This window comes from Hipposideros armiger, unplaced genomic scaffold (genome assembly GCF_001890085.2).
Source record: "Hipposideros armiger isolate ML-2016 unplaced genomic scaffold, ASM189008v1 scaffold_32, whole genome shotgun sequence".
In the NCBI taxonomy this organism is placed as follows: Eukaryota; Metazoa; Chordata; class Mammalia; order Chiroptera; family Hipposideridae; genus Hipposideros; species Hipposideros armiger.
The window spans coordinates 946,912-974,155 of record NW_017731382.1 but is presented as its reverse complement, the minus strand read 5'-3'; the positions used below and the strand labels follow the sequence as shown (position 1 = coordinate 974,155).

Sequence of the window (27,244 nt, the reverse complement as noted above, 5' to 3'; positions counted from 1 at the left end):
CCCCCAGGGACACACGGTTCTTCCTGAAGCATGTCTGTGCACTGAGGGGAGCCCAGGCTGAAGTTCGCTGCGGGGAGCCGGGTGGGATGAAGGCCGCTTTGTGAAGACCGCAGACACTGGCTGAATAGCTGCCTTGACCAGCTCTGCACTGAGGCCCAGACACAGGAGCCGGGCAGGCAGCGGGAGGCCCGGAGGGGCCTGGCGGCCGTCTGGCTCCCACAGCCTCACCACACCCTGCAACCCGCACTGAATGAGGCCCTGTCTGGCTCCCCAGGAAGCCCTGTGGGCCCCAGGTCCCTTTCACCCCTGCGGAATGGCCCATCCCAGGGCCCCTGTTGCCTGGGAGGGGTCTGACCACTCTGTTTTCCAACAGTGCCCAGCCATCTGCCCGCCAGGTCCCCCTGGGCCCCCAGGAATGCCAGGGTTCAAGGTGAGTGGTGCACCTAAGCCCACCTCCACACCCTGCAGAAGGCAGCGCAGCCCTCACGAGGGCTGAGATTGGGGGGAGAGATGGAGGTGCAGAAAGGGGTCTGGTCTCCCAGCCCGCCTGGGGTTCTTGCTGTCCCCTCCCCCCTCAAACCCTGCTGATTTTCTGGCCACTGGTGTTGCTGCTGGCAGAGGTGCCAGGCCCCCGACCCCTTCAGCCCGGCTGTGCCCCTCCCATGGGGCCTGTTTTCCACCTGGCTGGGGGGCCATGGGGCCTCGGTTCAGGGCTGCTTGAGGGGTCAGGCTGTGACTCATCACCCACCACTACCTTTCAGGGACCCACCGGCTACAAAGGAGAGCAAGGAGAAGTTGGCAAAGATGGGGAGAAGGTACTGTGGGTGCCGGTGGGGCTGCCGGCTCGGGCGGTGGAAACTGCAGAGAGGGCGCTGGGGGTGTGGCTAGCGCTCCGGTGGGGTGGCGGTGCGTGAAGAGGGTCGGCTGTATGGCACCCCCCGACTGAGCAGCTGCCGTGCCGCCTCCCCAGCGGGCCTGGCTGCTCAGAGACCCCTGATCTGGGGAGGGTCTCTGGACGGACTCCCACCCCAATCAGCTTGGGCGGGCCCCACTGGTGGCCAGAGGTTGGCTTCACTCGCAGTGTTCCCCAGGAGTTCCTGCCGCCTTCCCTCCCATCGCCCCTGCCCATGGAGTGTGTTTCCTTCCTCACCACAGGCTGGGGGTGAGGCCGGTGCCCTATAACATGGCGAGGGTGGCCAGACCACCATGTGGGCAGCAGAGGCCCCACCCCCTCGGAGGAGGCATTGGGAACAGCTGGGACAGAGGCCATGGGACACGGCTTCCCCTCTCTGGAGGAGGACCAGTGCCCCCTTGGCCTTGGAGACGCAGCTGTGAAAGGGGGCGGGGGATCGGCCGGCATGGGAAAGTGCTGGCATAGCTCACCGCCATTTTCTCCACCTCCGTTGCAGGGTGACCCCGGCCCCCCTGGGCCCGCCGGCATCCCAGGCACCGTGGGGCTGCAGGTAGGTGGGGGGAGGGGCTGGACAGGCTTGAGGATGGGGGATGGGAGCCCCGTGGACAGCTCTGGGCCGCTCCACTACACCCACAGTGGGGACCGGCCCAGGGTCCTGCCTCTGCCAGGCTGCTGTCCCAGGGGACGGGCCCTGCCCCCTTCAGGGCCCGAGCTGAGGTGAGGGCTTCAGGGAGGAGACAGGTCCCGCAGCGGCTCCCGGGGGTGTGCAGGCCTGGGCGCTGTGAGCCCAGACCCTGCATCTCCAGCTGTCTCCCCACAGGGCCCTCGGGGGCTCCGAGGACTGCCAGGGCCGCTTGGGCCCCCAGGGGACCGGGTAAGTCTGCCGCCCCTACCTGCCCACACCTCGGGAGGCTGTGACACAGCCCTAGGTCAGTCCAGGCGGTCAGGGGTCACCTCCAGATGTCAGATGGGCCTGCGAGTGCTGGTCCTCACGGCAGCCGTGGTGGGCCGCGTGACTTGGCCAAGCTGCCTCTGGCCCCCTTCCCTCCTGTATCCCTTCGCTGGGGGCCATGGAGGCTTCTGTGCTCAGGCCCAAGAGAATGGGGAGAGGGGGAGCGGCCTTGGCAAGTGTGGGCGGGGCCTGGGGACCACTGGGGGGAACTGGGAAGGGCCTGCTGGGGGTGCTCAGGTGGGGGAGTTCTGGGCCTCTCCAGATGGTACGGGGTCCTCGGGGGACGCTGGCCAGGCTTCGGGAGAGCCCCAGATGCACTCCTCTCCTCTGCAGGGTCCCATCGGGTTCCGAGGGCCCCCCGGGACTCCAGGACCGCCCGGGAAAGCGGTACGTGTGAGCCTGGGGGTGGAGGGTGGCCCCCGCTGGCCCAGGCTCTCTGTTCCCTCCCCTCATCCTCACTTAGACGCCTCCCCCAGCCCTTCTGGGCTGCGCTGGCCCATCCCAGGGCTGAGCCATCCTGTGGGCACACCTGGGCAGGTACCTGTGGGCACACCTGGAGGGTGAGTTTACCAAAGGAGTTTGTCCTTCATTGAAGATTTGTGTGCTTTCTCTTCCTGGACACAAAGCGAGGTGTGATTAGTGTCCTTCGGGCTCTGCGACCCTCAGCAGCATCAGTCCTGCCACCTCTGGCCACGTCTGGGGCTGACCCCGGCCAGTCACACCTCAGTCGGGCTCTCCTGCCTTCTTGAGTTGATAACTCTGTCCCTGTCCCCTCTTCTCATTTCAGGGTGACAGAGGCGAGAGGGGCCCAGAGGGGTTCCGTGGCCCCAAGGGTGACCTTGTAAGTGAGAGAAACTTGCTTCTCTAGGTCCTTCCTTGGAAGAACCTGGTCCACAGGGAAGGGAGGACACACGGCCCCAGCTGCAGTGGGTTGCACATGGGTGGGCGGGGGGCACACGGAGCAGCCGCCCTTTCCTGCAGGTGGGTGGGGGTGAGCCACTGGACACGTGTGGGACCCCTCGCACATTCCTGGCCGCAGGCGGTCCTCCCCAGCCTGCCCGGGGCCCTCGGCCCTCATTCTCCAGTGGCTCCCTGTTATCTCACAAGCTCCCTTCTGGAGCAGCTGGGCAGGGGCCATAGGACCAGACTCCTGGGTGCAAATTCTGGCCACTGACGCACACTTGTCGAGAGGCCCTGGGCAGCGGTGTTTGACCTTGGTCCAAGGTTGCCCAGCTGTGAAACAGGATAACAGAAAACAACTCGGGTTAAGCGAGCGAACACAAAGTAAAGCCGAGAGGTGACTAAGCAACTCAAGTGACTGACCTCAAACTGGCATTTGCCTGAGGATGCCTCCAAACCAACCAGTTGTTCCCCTCGACTGAGCCCAGCAGCCAGAGGCCCAGAGGTGGCCGTGCAATGCTGCAGTGTCCACAGGGTCCTAAGAGAAGGTCCCTGGCGGTTGGGATTGGCCAAGGCAGCAGCCCCCCAGCCTGAGTACAGCACCTGGCGTCCAGAAGGGAGGGCACAGTGTGTCTAGGCCCCGGCCCAAGCCCGCCGGGCCAGTGCGATGGTCTACAGCACCCCTCACCGTCACAGCTGCAGTGGCTTCTGTGTCTTTTAGGGCAAACCTGGTCTCAAAGGAGTCCCTGGAGTGGCCGGGCCGGGTGGAGAGCCGGTGAGTCGCTGGGGCGGACGCTGGGGCGGCTGGCCCACTGCGGCCTGCGGCCCCGGGAGAGCCACTCTCCTCCCAGGGTCCCGGGCTTCAGGGTGGGGTTCCTTACTCGTGTAACCTCTGCAGCCCTCTGCATTTACACTTTCACGGGCCACAACTTCTGTGGTCCTCACGACCGACTGTGCAAGGTCAGGGGCCTTTGGTTGAGCTCACCTGTATTCCGGGGGCATGAGGGATGTGGGGAGGGCAGGACCGGCGGGCACAGGTGTGGGGCATCTGCCCTGTGTGCTCGTGCTCCCTTGTCCCTGCTATGTGCCCAGGCTCAGCCTGGGTCCTCTGGGCGCCTTCCACCCTGGTCCTAGGGGACAGGCGCTGGTGTCCCCTGGGAGTGGGGAGGCAGGGAACGGGGGAGGCTTTGCCGTCTTGCCCCCCTCCCAGGACTTGGCAGTGTCCTCAGTTCCAAATCAGCCGAGTGTGGGATTAGACACGCCTGCACCCAAATTCTGGTTCCCAAGCCTCGGCGTTCCCTTCCGTAAAACAGGACTCCCCTGGGGGCTGTGTGGTCCCACGGGGCGATCCTCACACCCCTTGCCATTCCCATGACCCCTTATCTGCCCACACCCTCACCTGCCAGCACCCCATCACCTGCCCACACCCTCACCTGCCAGCACCTCATCACCTGCCCACACCCTCGCCTGCCAGCACCCCATCACCTGCCCACACCCTCGCCTGCCAGCACCCCATCACCTGCCCACACCCTCGCCTGCCAGCACCCCATCATTTTCCCGCACCCACTCACCTGCCAGCACCCCCTCACCTGCCCACGCCCCTCACCTGCCCATGTCTTCTCACCTGTGTGGTCTGAGGGCAGCACAGGTTACCATGTAGCTACTGAGCCGTGAGAGCCGTTCAGGGTCTGCTTGCTCTGCGGGTGCCAAGCCAGTGAGGGGAGATGGGGAAGCTGCTCAGAGCAGATGGCCTAGAAGGTGACAAAACTGGGGAGAAGGGCGAGTGGGGGCACACGCCATCTGGGCCTCACACCATACCCCGTCCCCAGGGCATGCCAGGCAAGGACGGCAGGGACGGTGTGCCAGGATTCGACGGCGAGAAGGTTTGTACACGGCTGGCGGCCTGCAGGGGAGACGGGTCTGTGGGGAGCTCAGCCTCCTGGGCTTCACATCCCATCACCCTGAATCTCCTGCAGGGAGAGGCCGGTCGCAATGGTGCCCCAGGAGAGAAGGGACCCAACGGGCCACCGGTGAGTACATGGGCATCCTGCGGTGGTTCCAGGGCCTGAGCCAGGACAGGGTCACCCCCTGGGGTCCCTGAGCAGGGCCTGTGCATCAAGGCCGGGGAAGCTGTTGGAGCCCCTCGCCCTTTCGGGTGCTCTGACCCTTGACCTCTGTCCTGCAGGGTCTCCCAGGACGAGCAGGGTCCAAGGGCGAGAAGGGAGAACTGGTAGGTGGCTCCTTTCCCCCGGGGGAGGGGAGGGGAGGCCAGCGCCAGGTCTTTGGACGGAGAGGCTGTGGGCGGGCACTCAGAGCTGTCTCTTCCATGCAGGGCAGAGCTGGAGAGCTGGGCGAGGCTGGCCCCTCGGGGGAGCCTGGTGTCCCCGTAAGTATGCACAGCCCTCACCCCTCCACCTGAGTGCACAGGCCCTGCTGACACCCTCCCTCTCTCCCCTTCCCTGTGTGTAGGGAGATGTTGGCGTGCCGGGGGAGCGTGGTGAGGCTGGCCACAGGGGCTCAGCGGTGAGTGGGGGCCAAGCGTGGGGCAGGTACTGGTCTGGAGTCACCACCATGTGACCCAGTTTGTGTGCGGACTGAAAGCCAGGAGGTGGGAGGGCCGGGCCTGCGCTGTCCTGCCTTTGAGATGTCTGTGCTGAGGGAACAAAGCCACGACCCCTGGCTGAGGGAGCCGCCCAGCCCTGGGCCCCGGGAGGTGCTGTGGCAGCTCCCCAAGCCATGTGTCCCCACAGATGGAGACGACGACCCCAGCCACAGTGCCTGGAGGCCCTGGGCATCGGCTCCTGCCACCAAGTCTGCCCGGTGCCTGAGGTCTCAGGGCGTACCTGACCTGACTTTGGGACCACCCCAATACCCCCCAAGATACCTTCCCCCCTCTGTCCCCAGCAACTGGGCCAGATGGCTAGGGACCAGCTCCTGTGTCCACCTGCCCCTAGGGTTGGCAGAGCTGAACTCACACTTTCCTTCTGACTTTCAGGGGGCTCTGGGCCCACAAGGCCCTCCCGGGGCCCCTGGTGTCCGAGGCTTCCAGGTGGGTTTGCACCCAGGGAGCCCAGGTGAGGGAGGGGTCCCTGCTGGGCTTCGTTGTGGGCACTGACCAGCTGCTCCTTGTCTGCAGGGCCGGAAAGGCAGCATAGGGGACCCTGGCCTGCCAGGCCCCCAGGGCCTCCGAGGCGGCCTGGGCGACCGGGTAAGTGGGTGTGCAAGCAGGGTCCCTGCCCCTGTGCCCGCCCCACTGTCTACAGTCCGGTGGGACACACACACACAGACTCCACAGAGTTGGTGCCCAGCTGCTGGGGCTTCCGGCTCTGCTGGGCCCATGGGCCAAGGAGAGGGGCAGCGGCTTTAGCTGTTGGGATTCTGGGCACAGGGTCACATTGCTTTAAAATAAGGGTGGAAACCATCACTCAACTTCTTTAACTGTCACTGTCTAACTTTCTGAGGCTTTCCTAGTTGTCTTGTGAGAGCTTTGGGGGTCACTGTCATCCGGTGACAGGGCGTAAAGGGCCCCGGGTTGGGTGATGGTTACCAGGTGACCAGGCGCCGAGGGGCCTCCAGCCATGCCACACCAGGTCCTTGGGGACCTTCAGGGCCTTCCATGGCCGCCTGCGCCCACCCTGCCCTGCCTGGCCAGGCAGTGACAGAGACCTCTTCAGGTGTGCGGTTCTGCCAAGGCCACACCCACCTCCAGACATCCCACAGATGAGGAGGCCTGGGAGCCACCATTCCAGACACCCCTTCTTTCCGGCAGAGGGAGGTGGCCATGAAAGACACTGGACTGTGGCGGCCGGGCCCTTCATTGGTCTCCAGGAGGGAAATCCAGGGGTCGGGCCATGCCAACAATGCCAGGGCCTCCGAGAGGGTGGAGGGAGAGGCCACCGTTCCTGGGGTGACGAGGCGGTCACTGAACTTCCCCGTGGCCTCGCCTCCACAGTCCAGTCACAGGCAGTGTCACACTGTGTGCCCTTTGGGTGGGTTCTCATGCACGCTGCTGTTGGAGCAAATGGACCGTTTGTATTTTAATGCCTTAGGGGTGAACCCTGCAACTCCCAGGCAGGTCCCTAATCTCACGTCTGGGACGATGACAAACAGGAGCTTTAGGCTCCTTGACTCAGCAATCCCACCTGTGAAATTGTCCTAGGATTGAGTGTGCAAAGTTCCCTGCAGCTCCTTGTATTAGAAACAGGACCAAATTTAGAGACACCTGTTAAACAGCCTGGTGATGTGGGTGATGCTGTAGGGCCCTTGAGACAGGTGGTGACATGGACACGCATGGAGGGATTGGGAGCATGCGTCTGGGGGGAGCATGCAGCTTCGGGGTCCAGTAGCCCCTCTAATGCTGACCGTTCTCTCCACGCAGGGCCCGGGAGGAGACGCAGGCCCTAAGGGAGACCAGGTGAGCAGGCTGGTTGCCAGGCCAGGTGTGGGGCTGCCCCGCTTGCTGGGCTGAGTGGCACCTCGTTTCTCATCTCTCATCACTCGCTCCCTCGCTTCCTCCCAGCCCCACAGTCGGGACTTGGGACAGGGCAGCCAGCCTCACATCACCGCTGGCTCCTGGGTAGAACAGTAGCTACCTCTGGCCCGGGTGGCTCCTCTGGAACCCTCCCAGGGGAGGGCGTGGTCCCTGCTGACCTGGACACTCAAGTGGGTAGGGGCGGAGTCTTACTTTTCTCTCTGGAGGCCGGGCTGGGCGGGGCCTGTGTCCCTGCGCCTCTGCTTCTGACCTTCAGGCAGCACAGGCCCTTTTTATGTGTTAAGGACCTAGAACGATGTAAACCCACCTGAGGGTCTGCTTGGAAGAAAAGCCTCATCATGTCGACACTGTTGGTGGCCCGGGCCTGGCTCTTGGGCCCCAGCCCCCCGAGGTCCGGGGGCAGCCTCAGGAATGAACAGCTCTTTTAACTCTGGGGTATCGTTTTCGTTTTCAGGGTATCGCGGGTTCCGACGGTCTTCCTGGGGAAAAAGGTGAAGCGGTAAGTGTGAGTAGAGCACCCTCACTGTCAACAACGGGGAACGGACAGCCCGTGTGGGGACCCACCTGTGGGGAAGGTCAGCGCCGAGGTGGCCCTTGGGCGGAAGGGTGGGGCCTGTGCTGTCCTGTGGGGGGAGTGGGCGCAGGCCTGGCTGTGGGGCTGTCTTCTCCTCCTGCAGTGAGGCAGCCTGCAAAATCACTCCATGTGCCGCCTTTGGCATGAATTAGTCCCAGCTAAGTTTTAACTAAAGAAAACCGCTTCCAGAGAGCTAAGACACAGGTTAAGTCTGAAACAAAGCCCTTGACTGAGCTCATAGAGACTCATGTTTCTCCTGGGGGCAACTGAAATGGAGCAATGTCCAGTTTGCGGGGAGGGACTCTCTGGCTCCCGAGTGGCCAGGGTTCCAGTTCTGTGTGTCAGCCTTTCTTTGCGTCTGGGGCAGGCAGGCTAGGCTCTGGCAGACCTTGCAGCCCAGGCAAGCTTTTACGTCTCCAGCCCTGATCATCCCAGGGGAGTGTGTGCGTGCGCACGCACGCGTGTGCTGTTTATTGTGGCGAATTCCCATACAACCTTGACAAAGGGGACTCTGGGAACCCACCGCCAGTTAAGCCCACGGCTGGGCCGCAGCTTCCAGCTGGGAAACCGTACACTGTGGTCAGGTTGTGTGAGCTGAAAAGCTCACTTCCGGAGCCTCACTCTGGCCCCCATGGGGCAGTGGGCTATTCGGCCTGAGCAGAGCGTGGTGTCCAGGCTCTCCCCCAGATGAGTCGGCCTTGGCCTGTCCGCTGTCTGGTTGGAACCGTGTCCCTGAGGACACAGCTGGAGAAGGGGAGCTTGAGGCACAGAGCCCTCAACGTTATGTGTGACAATAAAAACAGTGGGAACAAACAAGCACGTACGCGAGGAAGTACTACGCAGCTGCTAAAACACCTTTAGGGAAAATGAGTTCAAAAACATCAGTAGATGTAACAGTCTCAGCGATATAAAAACTACCTAGAAGAATAAAAGTGATGTTTTGTCATAGTCAATAGCAGTTTCGTGCACGACCTGACTTTTTATTTAATCTCCAACTAATAATGTGCGCAATTAGTTCCATCATAACTATTCCCCACCCACCTAACAACATGTGAGTCACGAAAATGTACTTCTCTTTTGCAGGGTCCCAGTGGCCCTGTCGGACCCAAAGGAGAGGTGAGTGGCAGGCAGAGGCCCGACGACCAATGTCGAAGGAGCCCGCTGGCGTCTCGGCTCGTCGCTGGGCCAGCAGGCCAGCCTGCAGATCCTACGCGCTCACTCTGTTGCCGGCTGTGAGGCAGCCACGTGGGGTGGCAGCTGCGGGGCATGGCCGGCCTCCCACCCACCTCATCCTGCTGTTTCTCCCCAGTCTGGCAGTCGAGGGGAGCTGGGCCCGAAAGGCATCCAGGGTCCCAACGGCACCAGCGGCGTGGAGGGTGTCCCGGGCCCCCCTGGGCCCGTGGGCTTGCAGGGTGTACAAGGCATTCCTGGCATCACCGGGAAGCCCGGGGTCCCGGTACGTGCCCCCTTCCTTGCTCTGGGCCAGCGTGTGCCTGTCAGTGTGGCGGTGGGGGTGCCCGTGCGCCCCCAGCACGCTGACCGACGTTTGGGGTAAATTTCAGGGTAAGGAAGCCAGCGAGCAGCGCATCAGGGAGCTGTGTGGGGGGATGGTCAGCGGTAAGTGTCCCCGCGGGGCCGGCAGGCGCCTCGCCCCCCACCCGTGGTCCCTGGGGGTCAGCGTCGGAGCTGGAAGGGGCCCCTCTACAGGTCTGACAGTACCTGGCACACAAGGCGTGTTCCAAGTGTCCACCGAACGAGGCAGTTACAAGGGACAAAAATTGGGCCCTTTCGGCTTTGATAGGCCGAGTGGACATCTCGAGGCCACTCCGATTCACGGGATTTTTAAGGAGCTCCAAAAACACGAGTCCCCTTTCTGGCCTGTGTTTCACTCATCGGCGGCAGAGGGAACCTGGCAGCATTTACCACGTAGCCCAGGGCAGTTAAAGCCAGTCTCAGTTGATAAAACTTGCTCCAAAAGGCAGTATATACTGACGCTTCACAGAAAATCCTTTGATGACCCTCTTTGAATAACTGCTGACATCTTTGTTTTCCGAAAGAACAAATCGCACAGTTAGCCGCTCACCTGAGGAAGCCTTTAGCACCAGGATCCATTGGTCGGCCTGGACCAGCTGGTCCCCCAGGCCCCCCCGGGCCCCCAGGCTCCATTGGTCACCCAGGTGCTCGAGGGCCCCCTGGATATCGTGGTCCCACCGGAGAGCTGGGAGACCCTGGACCCAGAGGTGAGTCCAGTCGGCCCCACCACGGCCTCTCTGCCACGCGACAGAACCCCCAGACATTCCTGTCATAAAGCCCACTTCCCTCCATGCAGCGATGTGCCCACTGCAGGGACGAGGGAGGGAAGGGAACCCGAGGGAAAAGGGGGACCCGAAGTCACCCGGACATGAGCCAGTGGGCATGCTGGCCTTGACTGGCCTCGTGAAGGTCCGAATTGTGTCGTGACCCCCACCCGCCCCCTTCCTCTCGGTCCACATGGCTGCATGATGCTATGAAAGGTGGAGCTACTGCCAGAAACGGCCTCGGGAAGAGGCCGAGGGCCCAGCACAGTAAGCTCCTTGTTCTGCCTGCAGGTACCATGACGTTTTTCAGAAATCTAAAACGTCAGCTCCGAAAGGCAGTATATACCTTTCTGACGTCTGCCACCCTGGTGGCCTTTATCCACTGAGGTCGCCTCATGGCCCAAATCAAGGATTTGAAGCTCACGATTCCAATTCATTCCAGCTCATTGACCAAATGATTTTGTTTCTGAAAACATTTTTAGGGAAAACATTTCCAAGGGAAACTTAATTCTGTCTTTCTCTGTCCGTGAGGTGAAATTTACATACTTTAGCAGGTGGAAGTATTCGTCAGCTGTGGTTTCATTTCACTTCTTTATAAGCTACTCAGAGGTCAATTTCAACACTAGAGGGCGAACATGTCAGGTTCACCTCCTCATCCCCGACACGACATAGGCCCCGGATTAAGCACCCCACAGCTCCGTGTTTCGGGGAGACTTAGTTCTGGCATCTGGCATGTCTCTGCTAGTTCAGTGCACGTGAGGTGCTGTCTTCAAAAAAGACCAAACAAAGCAGGGATCTGAATGCCTTTAAGAACTTTGAAAATAAGATTCAAAAATAGCATTAGTTGCCTTTAACTGGTTCTCACAGCATGACAACGTTGACGTGACGACCACCATAGACATGTGGGTCACCGAATGCTCTCTGGGACCTGCGTCCTGTGGCTTCCTGCTTGAGGACAGATGGCCTGTCTCCTGGGAGGCTGGTGGATGGCCTCACCTCCTGGCGCCCAGTCCCCTCAGGAGAACAGGATGGGGTTTAACTGAGAATGCGCACTGTAGGTCTCACTGGGGACACGACAGGCCAGGAAACGCATGGGAACCAATGTGCCCCGTGGGAGGTCGTCCTGCCATGGCCCGTGGGTAGTGACGGGCCAGCACTGACCACCCCAGGGTCCCGTGCTGCTCCTCAGGCTGCTAGTCAGCTGTGGAGGTGACAGACCTGACAGATATACTGACAGACACCAAGAGAACGTGGTATAGGTCCTGTCGGTGAGCATTGGGCAGAAGGACTGCCTCACACAACGCCGTCAACTTACAAGTGGCACTGTCTCGACACAAGGTTCCATTTACTTGTAACGTAATTCCAGAATAACCTGTATGCGTCTAATGTCACACAAAGCACAGGCTGACCCACAGGAGACTAGCACATCTGTGAGTGACACGGGCCATAGAGACCAAAACCAGCGGCAGGTGGGACACTGGAACACAATTAAAGGAGCATTTCAACGCACCTTTAGATAGCTCGTGGGCCAAAAACCACATGGAAAATAGGGATCCACACTAAACTCAGCTGTCTAACAGGCATAGGTATGTCTGAACAAAACTAAACACCAACAAAAGCCGCTGCTGACCAGCCAGTTCACTGTCAGACCCTATGAGCCCTGTGCTCGTGCTGTGTCCTCATCCAAATGCGTCCCACTTCAGTGAAAAGTGGGGTCACACCGTGTGGCCATGACGCCGCACTGGAAGTCTTTCATATTCTAAACATGCGCTTATGTCAAAATCCCTGTGACAGGAAACCAGGGGGACCGAGGAGACAAAGGCTCGGCTGGCGTGGGCCTGGACGGGCCTGACGGGGACCAAGGGCTCCAAGGTACGAGGCAACTGTCATTAACAGCTTTTGTTCCTTGGCATCTTCTCCAAAATTTCATGACTTTATGCGGGACAGTGTTGGGGAACAAACGTCTCATTTCTAAAGGAACGCTTCCTCTTGGCAAAGCATCTTAGAGGCAAGGTTGGGAATTGTTTAAATAACCACTTTAATATGTGAACATTTCATCAATAAACACACCGTCCTATTTTAGTTAAGTAGATTCAGTTAAATTCTATGTAACTAAAGCCATCTGGTGTCTATTTCAGTTTAATTCTAACAGAATTTTCTCTTAAATGACCGATAAGTATCCTGAATGCTTCCATTTTTAATGCTGAACATAAGTGCTTTGCCAAGAGCTGTGCATCCCCAGCCTTCTGAGACTTCCACGTCATTGTCATCTGCACTCACATCCTGGGATCCAGGGCCTCCTGGTTCCCCCACACACACCTGTGGGCTCCGGTACTCCGCATGCCCCTGCACCCACGAGAGAAGAGAGGCCCCCACCCGCCCTCTCCCCTGGGCCCCAAACGCTCTCCTCTCCTGGCCCTGAGGCCACACCCCAGACCTGGATTTCTCCTTTGCTGACCTACTGTGCCTCCACCTGCCGTCCACCCGCTCAGGTGCCCACCGAGTGGGGTCTTCTTTCACTCCCACCGTGTTCCCACCAACTCAGTCCAGATGCCTTTTGACAAGACACCCATGCTCTCTTCCCAAGTGTGAGCTGCCACATTCAGGACAAAACGCAGACCCCGCTCCCCGTGGCTGTCCCATCTGTCCCCACCCAGGGCCTCTGCCCTGCGGTTCCCCCAACCTTGTCCAGAGTTAAGGAACAAGCTAGTCAAACGAAAGGGTTGGGGGGCACACCGAACCGATGTGGAGTCCCACGACTGCTGTCCTACGGCGGCGTCTGCACTCACCTTCCTGTTCTGTCTCCAGGACCGCAGGGCGTGCCTGGCGTTGGCAAGGACGGCCAAGACGGGGCCCACGGCGAGCCCGGCCTCCCTGGCGACCCTGGCCTTCCCGGGGCTGTTGGTGCTCAGGGGACCCCTGGCATCTGTGACACGTCGGCCTGCCAAGGAGCCGTGATGGGAGGAGGCGGGGAAAAGTCAGGTGCTAGAAGCTCCTAAAACACAACTTAAGGAGATGAGAAAGTGACGCCAATTTAAGCAGTGGGTTCTGGAGGGACACCCCAGGGATTGGCAGCATTCTGTTCTAAGGACAGGACGCCACGCCGGGACGTCCAGCCTGGCTTTCCTGGCCTGCCCCTCCGAGTCCTCAGTGGCAGCGACTGGACACTTGGTCCCTGAGTGCAGCCTCCACTGAGCTGCTGTCTCTATGTGTACTGACAGCAATCCAGCCAGCTGTGACGCTGTCCCTCAGACCCAGGCCCTGGTAGAAGATCTGTCGCCCTACCATCTGCAAGGGACACAGGGTGTACATATACAAAGTTTTGTACAATTCCATGAGCTACACAACATTTAGCAACTTGTTTACATAGCACTTGTGTAAAGACTAAGCTATAATCCAAATAAAATGATAGATTAAATCTTCAGATTAATGCCTGGCCACAGTGAAACAAAAAAATAAAGGACTTAATGTATGGTACCCCTGCCCACAAAGGTCTGGTCTGACTCACCTGCTTCTTTTGTGTACAAACTTTTAACTGTCCGACGAACAGTATTTATTGAAGGTGACTTTGTACTGCACTAAAGTCTATTGGTATTATCTGTTGTAATAAATAAAGCCACTCATGTGACAAACTCTGTTCCAAACACTACAGTTTATTCCAATTCCACAAAAAATAATGACTCTCAATATGAAAGTGTGGGCACCGAGCAACCTACCGTGACAAAATATCATTTATGGACAAAAGTAGGGACATCCTGTAAAGGGCATCACTGGCAAATTTCTAGTAAAAAGGTTTAAATAGGACTGCATTTTGGAATACAGTACTATGCGACCGACCGGATGTCATTACAAGGGGAGTCGATAAACTAATGAAATAAATTTCCAAACTGCTTATAGTGAAGAATAATTTAACTTGTTCCAGTTGCTAAGGGGGCATGTTTAAAATGTAAATAAAATACGTAAAAAGCAATGTATCTTGTATGACTAAACAAATTACAAGAGATGTTAATTTTTAAAGTTATCATGTTAAGAAAACATGATGGAATCAGACAGATAATTGAAAAAGTACTTACTAATTGTCAAGATGTCTTCATCCTCAACGGTCTAAGAGGACATTAATGGATAAGTATTTTGTTCTAAATATTTTTACAAAATGTGCTTTCAAAGTCCCCACTGGAGTCCCATCAACTTGAGTCATGTCCTGTTACAGTAGACTGTCCAGAGCAGAGACCCAGGGCTGTGCAAATGTTTCTGGGCCGGAAGGAATGGCCGTCTGCTTCCCAGGAATCAGGGTTCAGTTCCAGTCACTTCATCTCCATGGCTGGACTGCTCTGTAGACTCTCCTGTGTGGGGCACGTCACCAAGGAGTCTGGTCTGGTCAACTTTAGCCTTCTGCCAGTTTTACCACAAAATACACTCTCAAATTCCTAAAGTCGAGAAATGATCATTAATGCCGAATTCACAGATATGAAAACTGTCTTCAAAAATACAAAAGACGGGGGCCGGCCGAGTGGCGCGATGGTTAAGAGCTGGCTTGGGACGCCAGAGGGCCCCGGTTCAGATCCCACATATGAGGGCCAGTGACACTGCCCTCCACAGCTAAGATGCTGAACAACAGCTCAACCTGGAGCTGGGCTGCTGTGAGTCGCTGGTGACGGCGTAGGCTGCAGCCCGTGGCAGTGGGTTGCCATGGGCTACCGTGTGTAGCCAGCAGCCAGCGTGAGCGGCCAGCAGCCACAGTGAGTGGCGTCCAGAAGCCGGTGACTGATCTGCCTCGCCCGGGAAAGGCGCAATAATGGTGCCAACTTGGGCCAGTGAAGCGACATCCTCCACAACTAGACCGAAGAACAAAACGACAGCAACTTGTCTGTTCCCCTTCCCCCAATTCCCCAGCACTGTTCCCATCCCCCCAATTCCCCAATAAAAATCTTAAAAAAAAAATACAAAAGACGGAAATTAAGAGCTAAACTACTTCCAGAATATATAGTTAGATTAAGGTGCCATTCACAAATTTATGTTACTCCTTGTAAGGGGGTAGATCTATGATAAAAATAGGGATTCAAACATTTTTTTCATAGTTACATTTACATGTATTTTTAGTCACTTTTCCAACAGATTCTCCAAATGCCTGATCATACCGTAAAGCCATCTTACATTTTAAAAAGCAGCCATATTTACATGTTATTTTTATGGGGGTAAAAAATACATCCCATTTCTAAGTGTGAAATTCAGACACATCAGGCACATTCACTGTGGACAACCATCAGCTCCGTCCATTTCCAGAACGTTCTGCCACCACCGATTCTCGCTGTCACATGACCCACAGCAAGCACTTGTTTTCCACGCACACTGGTGAGTGACGTGGCAGGCATGGCCCAGGGGCTGGGCTCTGTCCCAAATGCGCCCTGCTGGCGGGTCCCTGTGCGCGCTGGACAGCCTCCATCCACTTTTACAGAGGCCTCGATTTTAATGGCTGGATCAGACTGACCAGCCCTGAGCACCCGGTCAGCCTCGGCATCCCAGAAAGAGAAGCCAGCGGAAGCAGACAGCCTGACTCTTGGCAGCCTCTAGGAGACACAGGTTACGAGCATGCAGGATGCAGAGAGTGGGGGCACCACCGGACAACGTCCTCCGACTCGTAAGTAAATGGCAAGCAGGAATGGAAGGGGGGACACTCCAGACTCAACGGTACGTAAGAGCTACAACCAAATGCAGTGTTTTGATCCTGACTCAGGTAAGTCAACTGTGAAGACAGCTGTGAGCCACCTGGAGAGTCGGCACATCTGTGCTCACAGGCCTCTGCCCTGTGGCTCCCGGACCTGGGCTCTGCTCCCCTCGGCACAGGGATGGGTGCCGGGCAGTGGCGCTGGGCTTGTGGTTAGGCTTCTCAACAGCCGTTCTTCTCAGGATACATTTGGAAGGAAATGCTGAGTAGTCGGGGTCCACCTGCTCTAAAAGAATTCAGCGAGGGTGGGGGATGGGGCGGCATGACAGAACATTAGTGAACCTGCAGCCGTGACAGGGACATGGGAGGTCAGTTAGTCTCTCTCCATTTTGTGCACCTAAATTTCTATATTTTTAAAACATAGCATTCTTAAACAATCAAATCTAGGCTCATATATTTTTTTATTATGGTAAAATACTTAACATAAAATTTGCCATTTGAACCATTTGTAAGTTAATTCACTGACATTAGGCACATTCACTGCTGTGCAGCCATCACCACTGTCTACTTCCAAAACTTTTTCATCTTGTAAAACTGACACTCTGCACCCATGAAACACCAAGGCCCCACTCCTCTCCCAGCCCCTAGCACCTACCATCTACTTTGTCTCTATGAGTTTGACGGCTCTAGGGACCTCACATCAGTGGCTCGCACAGCATCTGTCCTTTGTGACGGGTTTCTTTTCCTGGGCAGTGTCTTCCAGGTCTGTCCGTGCTGGAGTGCGTGCCAGAACTCCACTTGTTTCTAAAGCTGCGTTCCGTGCCCTTGTCTGTATGTCCGTTTTGCTGTCCATTGTCTGTTGATGGACACGGGTCACTTCCACCTCCGGCTGTTGTAAATCATGCTGCTGTGAACATCCTGATACAAGGATCCGTTGGTTTTTAATTCTCTGGCTAAGTACCCAGAAGTGGAAAAGCAGGGTCGTATGGCAGTTTTGTGCTGAACTTTCTGAGCCCCGACTATTGTCCACGTGGCGGCACCGTCTTCCACCCCCACCAGCAGTCCCAAGGGTCCCAATTTCTGAGCATCCTCCCAACACCTGTTCTTCTGGTTTTTGTAGCCACAACTAATGGGTGTGAGGTGGTATCTTTGTGTTTTGATCTGCATCTCCCTGGTGATCGGTGATGGTGAGCATCTTTTCATGGGCTTGCGGGCCATTCGCCCATCATCTTTGGAGAAATGTCTATTCGAGTCCTTTGCCCAGTTTTGAATCAGGTTGTTTGCCTTTTTGTTGCTGGGTTGTAGCAGGTTTATATTTAATTCAAGTCCAGGAAGGGAAGTGTAAGTACTCTGCTGTCACTGGTCTAACTCTTGAATCGTCTGGGATGGTGGGAGCGCTCCACCCGTCCATGGAACTTTAAAAAATTGACCACATAAGAAGTCACCAATGGAAGTCTCAATAAACTTTTAAAAACTGCTTTTTTATACAGACAGACCATCTTCACTGATCACAATGTGATAAATAAATGTGAACAACAGACAAAAAGCTGTTCTTAAAAGGACACAAAGAAGCCCCCCACATCTGTGGAAAATTCAGAACCGACTTCCACAGAATTCCTATGTTGAAGAGGCAAACCAAGATTAAAGACATTTAGAGATAATGAAGCTTTACATCCCAACCTGTGGAATGTTTTCAAAGAAGCACCAAGACAGCCATCAGCTTTAAAGGCACTGACCAGAAAAGAGAAACACTGAAAATAAACTTCAAACTCAAGACACCAGAAAAAACGCTGAGACGCCCCTCTGCAGGCCACGCCCACAGCAGCGTCTCTGCCTCCAGACAGCAGGCCAGCAGTGTCTCCGGTTCATTCAAAGCACCCTCACATCCTGAGCGAGCACAAGCCTGGTGAGAGTAGGGAAGACTTGTGGAATAAAGTGTGTACTAAAATAACAGGAAAATCACTTCAGACTCTCATGTACTGTACCTTAAGAACAAAAATATTTATGTAAGTAAGCGAGGGAAAAAAGTTGCTAAGGAAAGTGCGGAGTGTACATGTGTTTAGGCTGTTTACTTTCTAATTCCCCCAAAACAAAACTGCTAATTGACAACACTTCAGCCTGTACCTATTTTTTGTTTTTGTTTTTGTTTTTAAATATTTTATTGGGGAATAGGGGGAGGGGAACAGACAAGTTGCTGTCCTTTTGTTCTTCAGTCTAGTTGTGGAGGACGTCGCTTCACTGGCCCATGTTGGTATTATCATTGCATTCTTCCCAGGTGAGGCAGTCAGTCGTCAGCCATTGGACGGCCACTCGCGGTAGCTCACCCAGCCCACTGCAGCAGGGGCTGTAGCCTACGCCATTGCCAGCGACTCACAGTAGCCCAGCTCCAGGTTGAGCTGTTGTTCACCATCTTAGCTGTAGAAGGCGCACCGTCACTGGCCCATGTGGGATCCGAACTGGGGCCCTGCTGCTCAGAGCTTGGCTCCCAAGCCAACTCTTAACCAACGCACCACTCGGCCGGCCCCACTTCAGCCTGTCTCTTGGTGGGTCCTAAAATCTGACACAGAAACATCTACGAGTTCAATGTAATTAAATTTCAGAAATATCCAGGAAGCATAATATACATAAAATATAATATCCATAAGTTTTTGGGCCAGCCGAGTGGCTCAGTTGGTTAAGAGCACGAGCTCTGAGCAACAGGGTCTCTGGTTCGATTCCCACATGGGCCAGTGAGCTGCACCTGAGCTGAGCTGCAACAAGTGGCAGGATGGCTCAGCTGGTGAGAGAACGTGCTCCTAACAACAAGGATGCCAGTTCAACTCCCACATGGGATGGTGGGCTATGCCCACCTGCAACTAAGATTGAACACGGCACCTTGAGCTGAGCAGTGCGACTGGACTTGGAGCTGAGCTAGCTGCGCCCTCTACAACTAAGATTGAAGGACAACAACTTGGCTGTTTCCCTTCCCCAATTCCCCAATAAAATCTTAAAAAAAAAAAATCCTTAAGTTTTTAATCTATTTCATCTATATATATATATATGCATATATATATATATATAGTTAGCAAGATGTTTTTGCTGTTGTAATGCCTTCATTGTAGTTAAATGAATTATATCAATAACTTACTAATAGGTACACGGAGCCAAACACTAAATCATTTAAAAAAAATAAAAGCTTTATTTTATTAAAATAACCCAATACACTACCTCTAACAAATAGCGTTAAAGAGTAACTATATTATAAATAACCATAAATGACCCAATTATAACAAATCTGACATAAGTATAGCTTGAAAATGCAATTAAATATACAATGAAAATAAGGGACGTAACAGAATTATATAACTCACAAGATGTAACTGTCATGTGACACGGACGAGGGAAACGGCCAAACTCTGAGCACACAACCCGAGGGGCCTGCAATCGCCGGCAGGGGGACAAGTTTCCTGGGCCTGTCCAGGATCTAGATACAGGTGGCTCTTTTAAAAAAGGTTCCACATTTATCAGGCCACCCTGTGCTCGGTTCTCTAATCAGACTCGTGCTGCGGGCACACAAGGGCCAGGACAAGGAATACCGTCCGACACTCAGGCCTCCTTCACTGAGGTCTCACGGCTTGAACATGAGTTCTGAGGCCAGTACCTAGGACTGGCAGAGTGCTACCTCTGTTCTTTCTTTAAACTGCCACCAAAACGGTGGACGGGACTGTCACCCTGAGCACGTGGTCCGAAAGGAGCCAAGAGTGCTCACTCGGTGGGCACCGATCAGACAGGGTCAAGGCTGTGCTGGCTGTACTGAGGAACCGAGGTGCTCGGGCCCAAGCCCCTGGGGTCGTCTCCGATCACCCAGCCCACGCAAGGTTCTCTCTTCTCTGCCTTCTGAGTGCACTGAAGTTTAGACTATTTATCTGAAATTTATCTGCCTCTTTAAAAAAAAATTTTTTGCTGTTCTTTTTTTTTTGCTATTCTTGCTTTATCTCTTTCACAGTTTTCTGAGGGCAAAAAAAAATCATATCCTCTGAGACCCCTTCACACCCCAGTATAACCCACTGCATATAGCAGACGCTTAATCTGTTATGACACTGGCTGGGTCCTCGAGTCATTTGTATGCTGTAGTTTAGTGACTATATCCAGGCTGTGTTACTCCTTTAATCAGTGTCAATTACACCATTAATGAGTAAAGCTTTGTTCATACTGAACCAGTGAGTGACATCAGATTCCAGGAAACAAAGGACAGTTTGGGATCTCTTTGGGAAAAAAGTGACACATAAGAACACTGATAAGTTGATAAAATTCTGAAAATCTAGCTGGCCTAAATACTAACCTTCTTAAGAGAGTCTCCGTGTCTTTCCTGAATGTATTTCAGGAACGCTGTGGTCCACTGAAGAGTCGTCGCCTTATCAGTCTCAGCGTTACAGAATGGGACTAAGAGGTTCAGCTCATCGCAACAAATGCGGATTCTGCGCCTGCAGTCAAATTCCAAAGTAATGACATGGAAAAGCCAAAGCAAGACAGGTTCAGAGCAAGAGTTCACGCCACGGAAAGGGTCAGAACTCAGGAGCCTGGCCACCACGTGCCTGGGAAGGGCCCCTGTCCTCTCAGGATCTCGGTGCCCAGTCCTGTCACCCTCCCTGGGGCATTTCCCCTAGTTTCTCCTCACAGGCCAGGAGCACGGGCCAGGTTTACGCGTCTAGACCCGGGATGGATCCAAGACCATGAAACCAGAAGCAGAAACCATGTGTGTGGTTTTTCTGGGCAGGCCCTTGTTTCAGGCAAGTTATGAACTGCCCTCCGTCTGCCCAGGACTCAGTCACACTAGGGTTCCCAGCTTCGACTCTGGTTCAAAGGGGCCCTGGTTCAAAGAGAATCACAGTCGACCAGCAGCCTGGTGATATCTGCAAACCTGGTCTTGTTCGAGGTCATTTAAAACACACCTGGAGTCTTATGATTAGAGCATTTTAACTTCCACACATTACACCCTGTAGTATGCAAAGTCCTACACAGCTGACACTGGACAGCTCACACAAGGCGGTCCTTGCCCCTCAACCTTCCCAAGTGAACACTCGGAATTCTACAGGGACTTGGTATGGGCAACAGCTGGCATTACCAGATAATCTCTGCCATCCAGGCTCAGCGCCATATCAGCGCGTCTAATTCTAGTCTCCAGTCTACGTGGTAGAGAATACCTCTATTTTATAGACAGAAAATTGAGACGAGGTGGGAAGAATTTGCAGTTTGTTAAACTAGGAAATGACAGAGTAAGACTGGAACTTTTACTGTAAACATACAGGATAGGGTTTTCACGTAGCAAGTGTTCAGTAAATGTTTATTAAATAAACGTCAGTAGGAAAAACACCCTTTGTAACTCCCACTGTGTTCAGGGAGGTCCTACAGTTAGACCATGTGTGTGTGTCATGTATTTAATGGTATCTTGCTGGCTACCAGCTTTAATATATCCCTTTAAAAAGAAAGAAACTGCCTTAGCTCAGCACTGGGGCTTCAGAGTTGAATTATTTGTCTCGCTGTATTTCCTGAGCCTACAACAGAAACTGGTACAAAGTGCTCAATAAATGACTAGGTTAATTAATTTTACATTAGGGGAAATCATGTAAAAACCCAGCTATAAGAGACAAAAATCAAGCACCTTTTGGCTCTATATAGAATAGCACAAATAAAATCTACAGAGAAAACGACTTAACTAACAGTTTTAACCTCCTCCTTCCCCAACATTCTTAAAAGAACTAAGCAAAACGAGTGACCTGGGGTGCAGGGCACTCAGCCTAGCAGGCTCACCCTCTCCTCACAAAGGCCTGTGGAGGGGCTGGCCCGACTGGCATCTGGAAATGTACATTTCAGAAGGGCTCCCCTGACCACTGGCTAAGAAGGGCTCCCTCCCTGGGCCCAAACTGTGTAAACGGTGTGGTTTGTGTTAAATGCCGGCTTTCCTTCTGGGGTCCGGAACTGGCTGCGTGGCCACATGATCGATCAGCCCCGACAAAATTTTGACTCACTGAGTCTGTGCTGGCAGCGTATCAGCGGCCCAGAACTCAAAGCGGGGAGTTAAGTGGTCTCATATCACCCCCTGGGAGGCCACGTGGGGGCCTGCACCGGGTCGCCCCAGCTTCTCCCCACGCACCTTCGCTTATTTGACCATGTGCTTTCTCTATAATAAACCAAAGCCTGAGTCCTCCTAATGAGCCAGCAAACCTGGGGGCTAGGGGAACCCAATCCACCTAGCAAAACAGTCAGTGTTTCCTCTTACCCACTTTTCCTCCTTTGAACACAGAACCGGCTACACGACTGTTTTAGACAACAACCTGCCCGGCATCACTAGCACCTGAATAGACCTGCGTGCCTAAGAGCACGGTCTGCGGGAGGGCTCGACAGTCCCACGCGTTACCTTCTGTCTCTCTCCATGCGGTTGTGCCTTTCCCTGCGCTGAGACCTGCCCCCCGGGGGCCCGCTTTGGGCCTGCTCCCCGAGGTGTGACTGCGCAGACTCCGCCGACTGCCAGGTGCCCTGGGCGGCAGCAGTGCCCTCACCCACATTCTGAATCTCTCCAAGGGCTCTTCGCTCTACACTCGAGTCCAACGGGCGCATTCTGCCCCGATTCCTCTTATTTATCGCTTGCTTGCAGAGCGCTTCTTCTTTGCAAAAGAAGAAAAAAGCGGTATTTTAACTTTCTATTCTTATCCCCATTAATACTGAATATATTTTTTGGTATCTTCAATCCAAGATACAAACACGGGTGGGTCAGGAGCACAGGGAACTGAACAGGAAGAGCTGTCCACCACAATTCCATGGGCACGGTTAGCGTGCAGCTCCAAGTGTCAAACTACAAAACTAGACCTAAATGCTTCACTAAATTAAAACACTCTGAGCGCTATGTAATCAACACACCCGTCAAGCCCCCTCGTTAACCAACAGGCGTTAACTGTCATCTATGAACAGACAGACCCAAAAGTTGTTTGATTTTTCTGATACTCAGAGTGGGAAAGAACCCTGAAATTATTCTACTACGACAACTGATATTTTAACCGCAGTTCTCAGAAGAGGACAAAACCTAGGTGTCTTAGGATTAAATACACCCTCACCTTCCAAGTGATTCTCCCCACAAAAGGAGTAATCACATCGTTGCTTCTGTTGATGCTACAGAAATAAGTCAAATTTCCACCAAACACAGAACAGCAGGCATCTAACTAGCATGTGTGGCGGTGTGCATCCCCAAGAAGCCAAAGCCAAGTTATGTAAAGCCAAAGCAGCACTCAGCACATTTCAGAATGGACATAACTTTTCAAGGGAGACACAGAGGGAAGCTCACAGGCATTGGTAATATTTTATTCCTCAAGCTGAGTGCTCAGTACAGTGACTATTTTAATCTTCATCTTTATACCTGACAAATATATATTTTTTTAAATTGGGGAATTGGGGGAGGGAACAGTGTTGGTGATTTGGGGAAGGGGACCAGCCAAGTTGTTGTTCTTCAATGTTCATTATAGAGGGCGCCAGTCCCCATCTGGCTTCCCATTGGCAGCTCGTGGCCTCTAAGCTCAAGGTGCTGTGTTCAATCTTAGTTGCGGGTGGGCGTAGCCACCATCCCATGCGGGAGTCAAACCTGGCAGCCTTGTTGTTAAGAGCGCACGCTCTATCCACTGAGCCCAGCCATCCGGGTGGCAGTTCAGCTCAAGGTGCCAAGTTCAGTATTACTTGCAGGCGGGCGTAGCCCACCATTGAACAGGCAGTCTTGTTGTTAGGAGCACGTGCTCACCAGCTGAGCCATCCTGCCACCTGTTGGCAGCTCAGCAGCAGCTCAGCTCAGGTGCAGCATCACTGGCCCATGTGGGAATCGAACCAGTGACCCTGTTGCTCAGAGCTCGCGCTCTTAAGCTAACTCTTAACCAACTGAGCCATTCAGCTGGCCCTATACCTGACAAATATTAACATAAGCTTTTGCATAAAGTGTCACAAAAACAAGAAGTGAATTACTGACACAGGAGAGAGCAGCAGCCCCCCCCCCCCAACAGCCCCTGGTTCTGTGTTCATTAGCTCTGGAAAAGTCCCGTAAGCTGTTATTTTGTTGGACAACTTGAAAAAGACTTTGCTTCCAGGGAGTAGGGGACTGCAAATTAACTTTCAAGGTAAGCAAAGTTTGACTTTAGCAGTTTCTTTATTTCTAAAACTTTCTGAATCACATTACGACCTCTTGCCCCCAATTCAATCCTCTGCCCATCTGCAAATTGTCTCCTAAAGGTTCTAGCAGATTTCAGACTCCTGCCTTGCTCACAAAATATAAAAATATAAATAAACAAAAAACTATGTGCTTTGTTAAGTTGAAGATAGCTGAAAATTTATGTAAGTCTATCGTTTTCCTGTTTACGGAGTTTACAATTAAGAAAAAGCAGCCCCTGGGCCGGCCGAGTGCCTCGGTGGTTAAGAGCTGGCTTGGGATGCCAGCTCTGAGCAGCAGGGCCACCGGTTCAGATCCCACATGGGCCATTGACGCTGCACCCTCTACTGCTAAGATGGTGAACAAGCAGCCGCAGTGAGCGGCCATGAGCCGCCATCCAATGGCTGGAGACTGATCTGCCTCAGCCTGGAAGAGCGCAATGATCACAACACCAATATGGACCAGTGAAGCGACGTCCTCCACAACTAGACTGAAGAACAAAGGACAGCAACTTGTCTGTTCCCCTTCCCTGATTCCCCAACGCTGTTCCCTCCCCCAATTTCCCAATAAAATCTTTAAAAAAAAAAAAGCAGCAGCCCCTGAACTCAATGTCCCCATACCAAGTAGGACGTTCAAAATTCAGAAGAATATTCAAAGTGAGATGATGGAGGGTGAAGGGGTGGGAAGGGGCTAAAATATAAAGACACTTCCAAGACCTGTTCAGGTTAATAAACCACCTCCCCAACTCCTGGGCCTAGGGCCACAATGACAGACGGGCAAAGGTCTGGCAGGAGCAGAAGTACCTGCTCCCTTCCGCTTGGTGGCTTACCTCCCACTTTAATCCACACCTGCTCAGGCAAAGCTCTGTTTCTATTGCCTAAAGTCTGCTTAGTGGATTCAATTTCTTGCTGATAACAGAAAGAAAATGCTCTAGGCAATCCGATATCCTGGTGCTTGGCAGCATCGAGGATTGAACACGAGTTACTAGAACTCTGGAAAAGATAAGGCAGAAGGAATTTTATCAATATACAACTTGCTCTCCTCTTTACTGCACAAACAAAATGCACTGGAACAGAAGTGACGTCACCGCTATTGCTATGCAATGTGAAGAACTGTAGGTGCGCTGAGGCCTTTTCAATGTCCCCAAACCACGTAAATACCTCGATTTTAAAAAGTTATTGCACTCAATGAAACAAACAATCCTTGCGACCTAATACATTCAATTCATTGAACACCAAAGAGCGAAGCCATGCCCCTCCCCGCCTCGCCCCTGTACCTGTGTCTGTGGGAGACTGGTGCCCGAGCCGCTGGTACAGGCATTGGTGGTGAACAGCGGGTAGGTGAACTGCAGGGCGGTAGTGGCAGCTGCGGTCTTATTCTTCACTAAGGTTGTACATTTGTTTTGTTGCTGAAGAGGCACGTTCATTAATTCGGATGGATGTCGAATAAGGGTCACCAGACTGCCAAGAGGAAACCAAATGCAGAACCGTGAAAGACATGAGGCAGACAGCCTCCTTGTACAGGGCATTAATTATGAACACAGAATGAACTCTAATAATTCTGACAGTTATGTCAGTCACAAAGTGACGGTCATGCCAGAGCATCCTGTGAAAGGCGGACCCAGTGACCGCCCTAACCGGGTAACTCCAGATGCAGGGTGGAGTGTGACCACCTGGAGGCTTTATGGGACTGCAGATGGGGTCACTGCACCCAGCCTGGAGCACAAGGTCAGAGCTCTCTGACCGCTCCTCGCTCAGGCCTCAGCCAACGAGCTGAGAGCTGCACCTGCACTCGTTCCAGATGGAGGGAGCCCTTAAATAAAGCCTTGCCTCCGGACCGTCTCACCAGCCCAGCCTGACACCCGACGCTCTGCATCCCAGAGCCGAAGGGACTTCCGGTGGACACCGGCCTCTCTCATCCCTCTCTTGTAAGGCTGTTCGCCTCGCCTAACCCTATTGCTTGCAAACCTGTGTGACCCTCGAGTGTGACACCACTCCACCTCCACTATTGTAGACTATCCTCTGTCCGGAGCCTTGGTTAATTCCCCCGGTAAATCGAGTCAGTAGGGCCAGATCCAAGGCTTTATTCTACAACAATACAGTGTGACACTGGGAGAAGGCAGACGTGTGTGAGACTGCTCCTTGGATAGCCACGTCCTGCTCACAACACTCCTGAAACACCGCAACCGTTTACCCAAGCACTCTAACGGTTAACATCACATCTTCTAGAGAGGGGCTCAGGCCTGTTCCGCTGAACGCCCCCATTGGGGGGGATCTCTATAAACAATGGTCTCGGCGCCGCCACGGTGGACAAGCTGCACCCTTCTTCCTCAGAGAGGAAGGTGCGGCTGTGTGTCACCTGTTAGTCATCCCTCCCTGCCCCTCACACCGTTATCGCCAATCTCTTTTGAGGAGCCGACCTCGGAAATCCGATGTCTATTCAGTAAAATGGGGAAACTACAGGGTGGGGACAGACACAAAGCTGAGGCGGCACCGCAGCAGACGGGCTGCTGCTCGTCTTGGACCGTCCCCACACGGGCTGGCAGTGCCCTGTAGGGTGAAGCCGCACTTCCCATTCGACGCTTCCCTACGTGAGTCTCCTCCACCCAGACCCGGCCGGGGCTGCCCGCGTTGGGAGACCAGGCTGCACCGTGCCCCCCGCCGCCCGCGCCGCCCGCACCCACTTGTTGAGCGCCACGCCTGGCTCGGAGGGCTCGGCGCCGCGCGGCGCGGGCTGGGGCTCGGCAGGAATGCTGTTGAAGCGGTCCTCCAGGCGGACGCGCACGGCCGACTTGGCCCGCGCCTCGGGCGCGCCCTCCGCGTTCTCCTTGCCGGCGCCGTCGGACGCCTTGGGCCTCGCTGCGCCCGGCCCAGGGCCGTCGGCGCCCGGCGTCTTCTCGGCGGCGTTGGCGGGGGGCGCGCCAGCCTCGCTCAGCAGCATCATGCGCAGCTCCTGGAAGTCGATGTGGCCCAGGCACTGGTTGGCGCCCGTGAAGCCGCCGTCGGCCAGCGCGGGCGGGCACAGCACGGGGTACACTGGCGGCGCGGCCCCGGACGCCGCGGCCCCGGACGCCGCGAAGCCCCCCGCCGCCGCCGCGCCCGGCGCCGCCGCCGCCAGGAAGGCCGAGTTGAGGCGCGTCTCGAGCTCGCCGTCGGCCGCGGCCGCCTCCATGTGCGAGTAGAGGATGTGCTGCAGCTGCGTGTACTCGATCTCCGTCATCTCCACCAGGCTCAGGTCGGTGGTCGTGAAGCTCAGCCCCGCCTCGCCCAGCGCCGCGTCCGCGCCCT

At 54.7% G+C, this 27,244-nt stretch overlaps 2 protein-coding genes across 2 annotated transcripts in view; one reads left to right on the top strand and one right to left on the bottom strand.

Annotated features, from left to right (window-relative positions):
- The window catches only part of COL9A3 (collagen type IX alpha 3 chain), a 20,230-nt gene extending 6,470 nt beyond the window's left edge, over positions 1-13,760 (top strand). The window contains exons 11-32 of the mRNA XM_019637283.1: positions 374-430; positions 762-815; positions 1,410-1,463; positions 1,734-1,787; positions 2,199-2,252; positions 2,653-2,706; positions 3,487-3,540; positions 4,595-4,648; positions 4,742-4,795; positions 4,951-4,995; positions 5,098-5,151; positions 5,235-5,288; positions 5,761-5,814; positions 5,902-5,973; positions 7,144-7,179; positions 7,712-7,756; positions 8,915-8,947; positions 9,141-9,287; positions 9,394-9,448; positions 9,889-10,071; positions 11,923-12,000; positions 12,937-13,760. Coding sequence (XP_019492828.1) covers positions 374-430; positions 762-815; positions 1,410-1,463; positions 1,734-1,787; positions 2,199-2,252; positions 2,653-2,706; positions 3,487-3,540; positions 4,595-4,648; positions 4,742-4,795; positions 4,951-4,995; positions 5,098-5,151; positions 5,235-5,288; positions 5,761-5,814; positions 5,902-5,973; positions 7,144-7,179; positions 7,712-7,756; positions 8,915-8,947; positions 9,141-9,287; positions 9,394-9,448; positions 9,889-10,071; positions 11,923-12,000; positions 12,937-13,127 — 1,536 coding nt within the window. The 3' untranslated portion in view covers positions 13,128-13,760. The remainder of the gene's footprint in view (positions 1-373; positions 431-761; positions 816-1,409; positions 1,464-1,733; positions 1,788-2,198; positions 2,253-2,652; positions 2,707-3,486; positions 3,541-4,594; positions 4,649-4,741; positions 4,796-4,950; positions 4,996-5,097; positions 5,152-5,234; positions 5,289-5,760; positions 5,815-5,901; positions 5,974-7,143; positions 7,180-7,711; positions 7,757-8,914; positions 8,948-9,140; positions 9,288-9,393; positions 9,449-9,888; positions 10,072-11,922; positions 12,001-12,936) is intronic.
- Position 13,761: 1 nt separating this feature from the next.
- Positions 13,762-27,244, bottom strand: part of TCFL5 (transcription factor like 5) — an 18,274-nt gene continuing 4,791 nt past the window's right edge. The window contains exons 2-7 of the mRNA XM_019637153.1: positions 26,641-27,242; positions 25,234-25,417; positions 24,787-24,949; positions 22,191-22,437; positions 20,115-20,256; positions 13,762-14,555 (exon numbers count right to left, since the gene is read on the bottom strand). Of these exons, the coding sequence (XP_019492698.1) occupies positions 14,433-14,555; positions 20,115-20,256; positions 22,191-22,437; positions 24,787-24,949; positions 25,234-25,417; positions 26,641-27,242 (1,461 nt within the window). The 3' untranslated portion in view covers positions 13,762-14,432. The remainder of the gene's footprint in view (positions 14,556-20,114; positions 20,257-22,190; positions 22,438-24,786; positions 24,950-25,233; positions 25,418-26,640; positions 27,243-27,244) is intronic.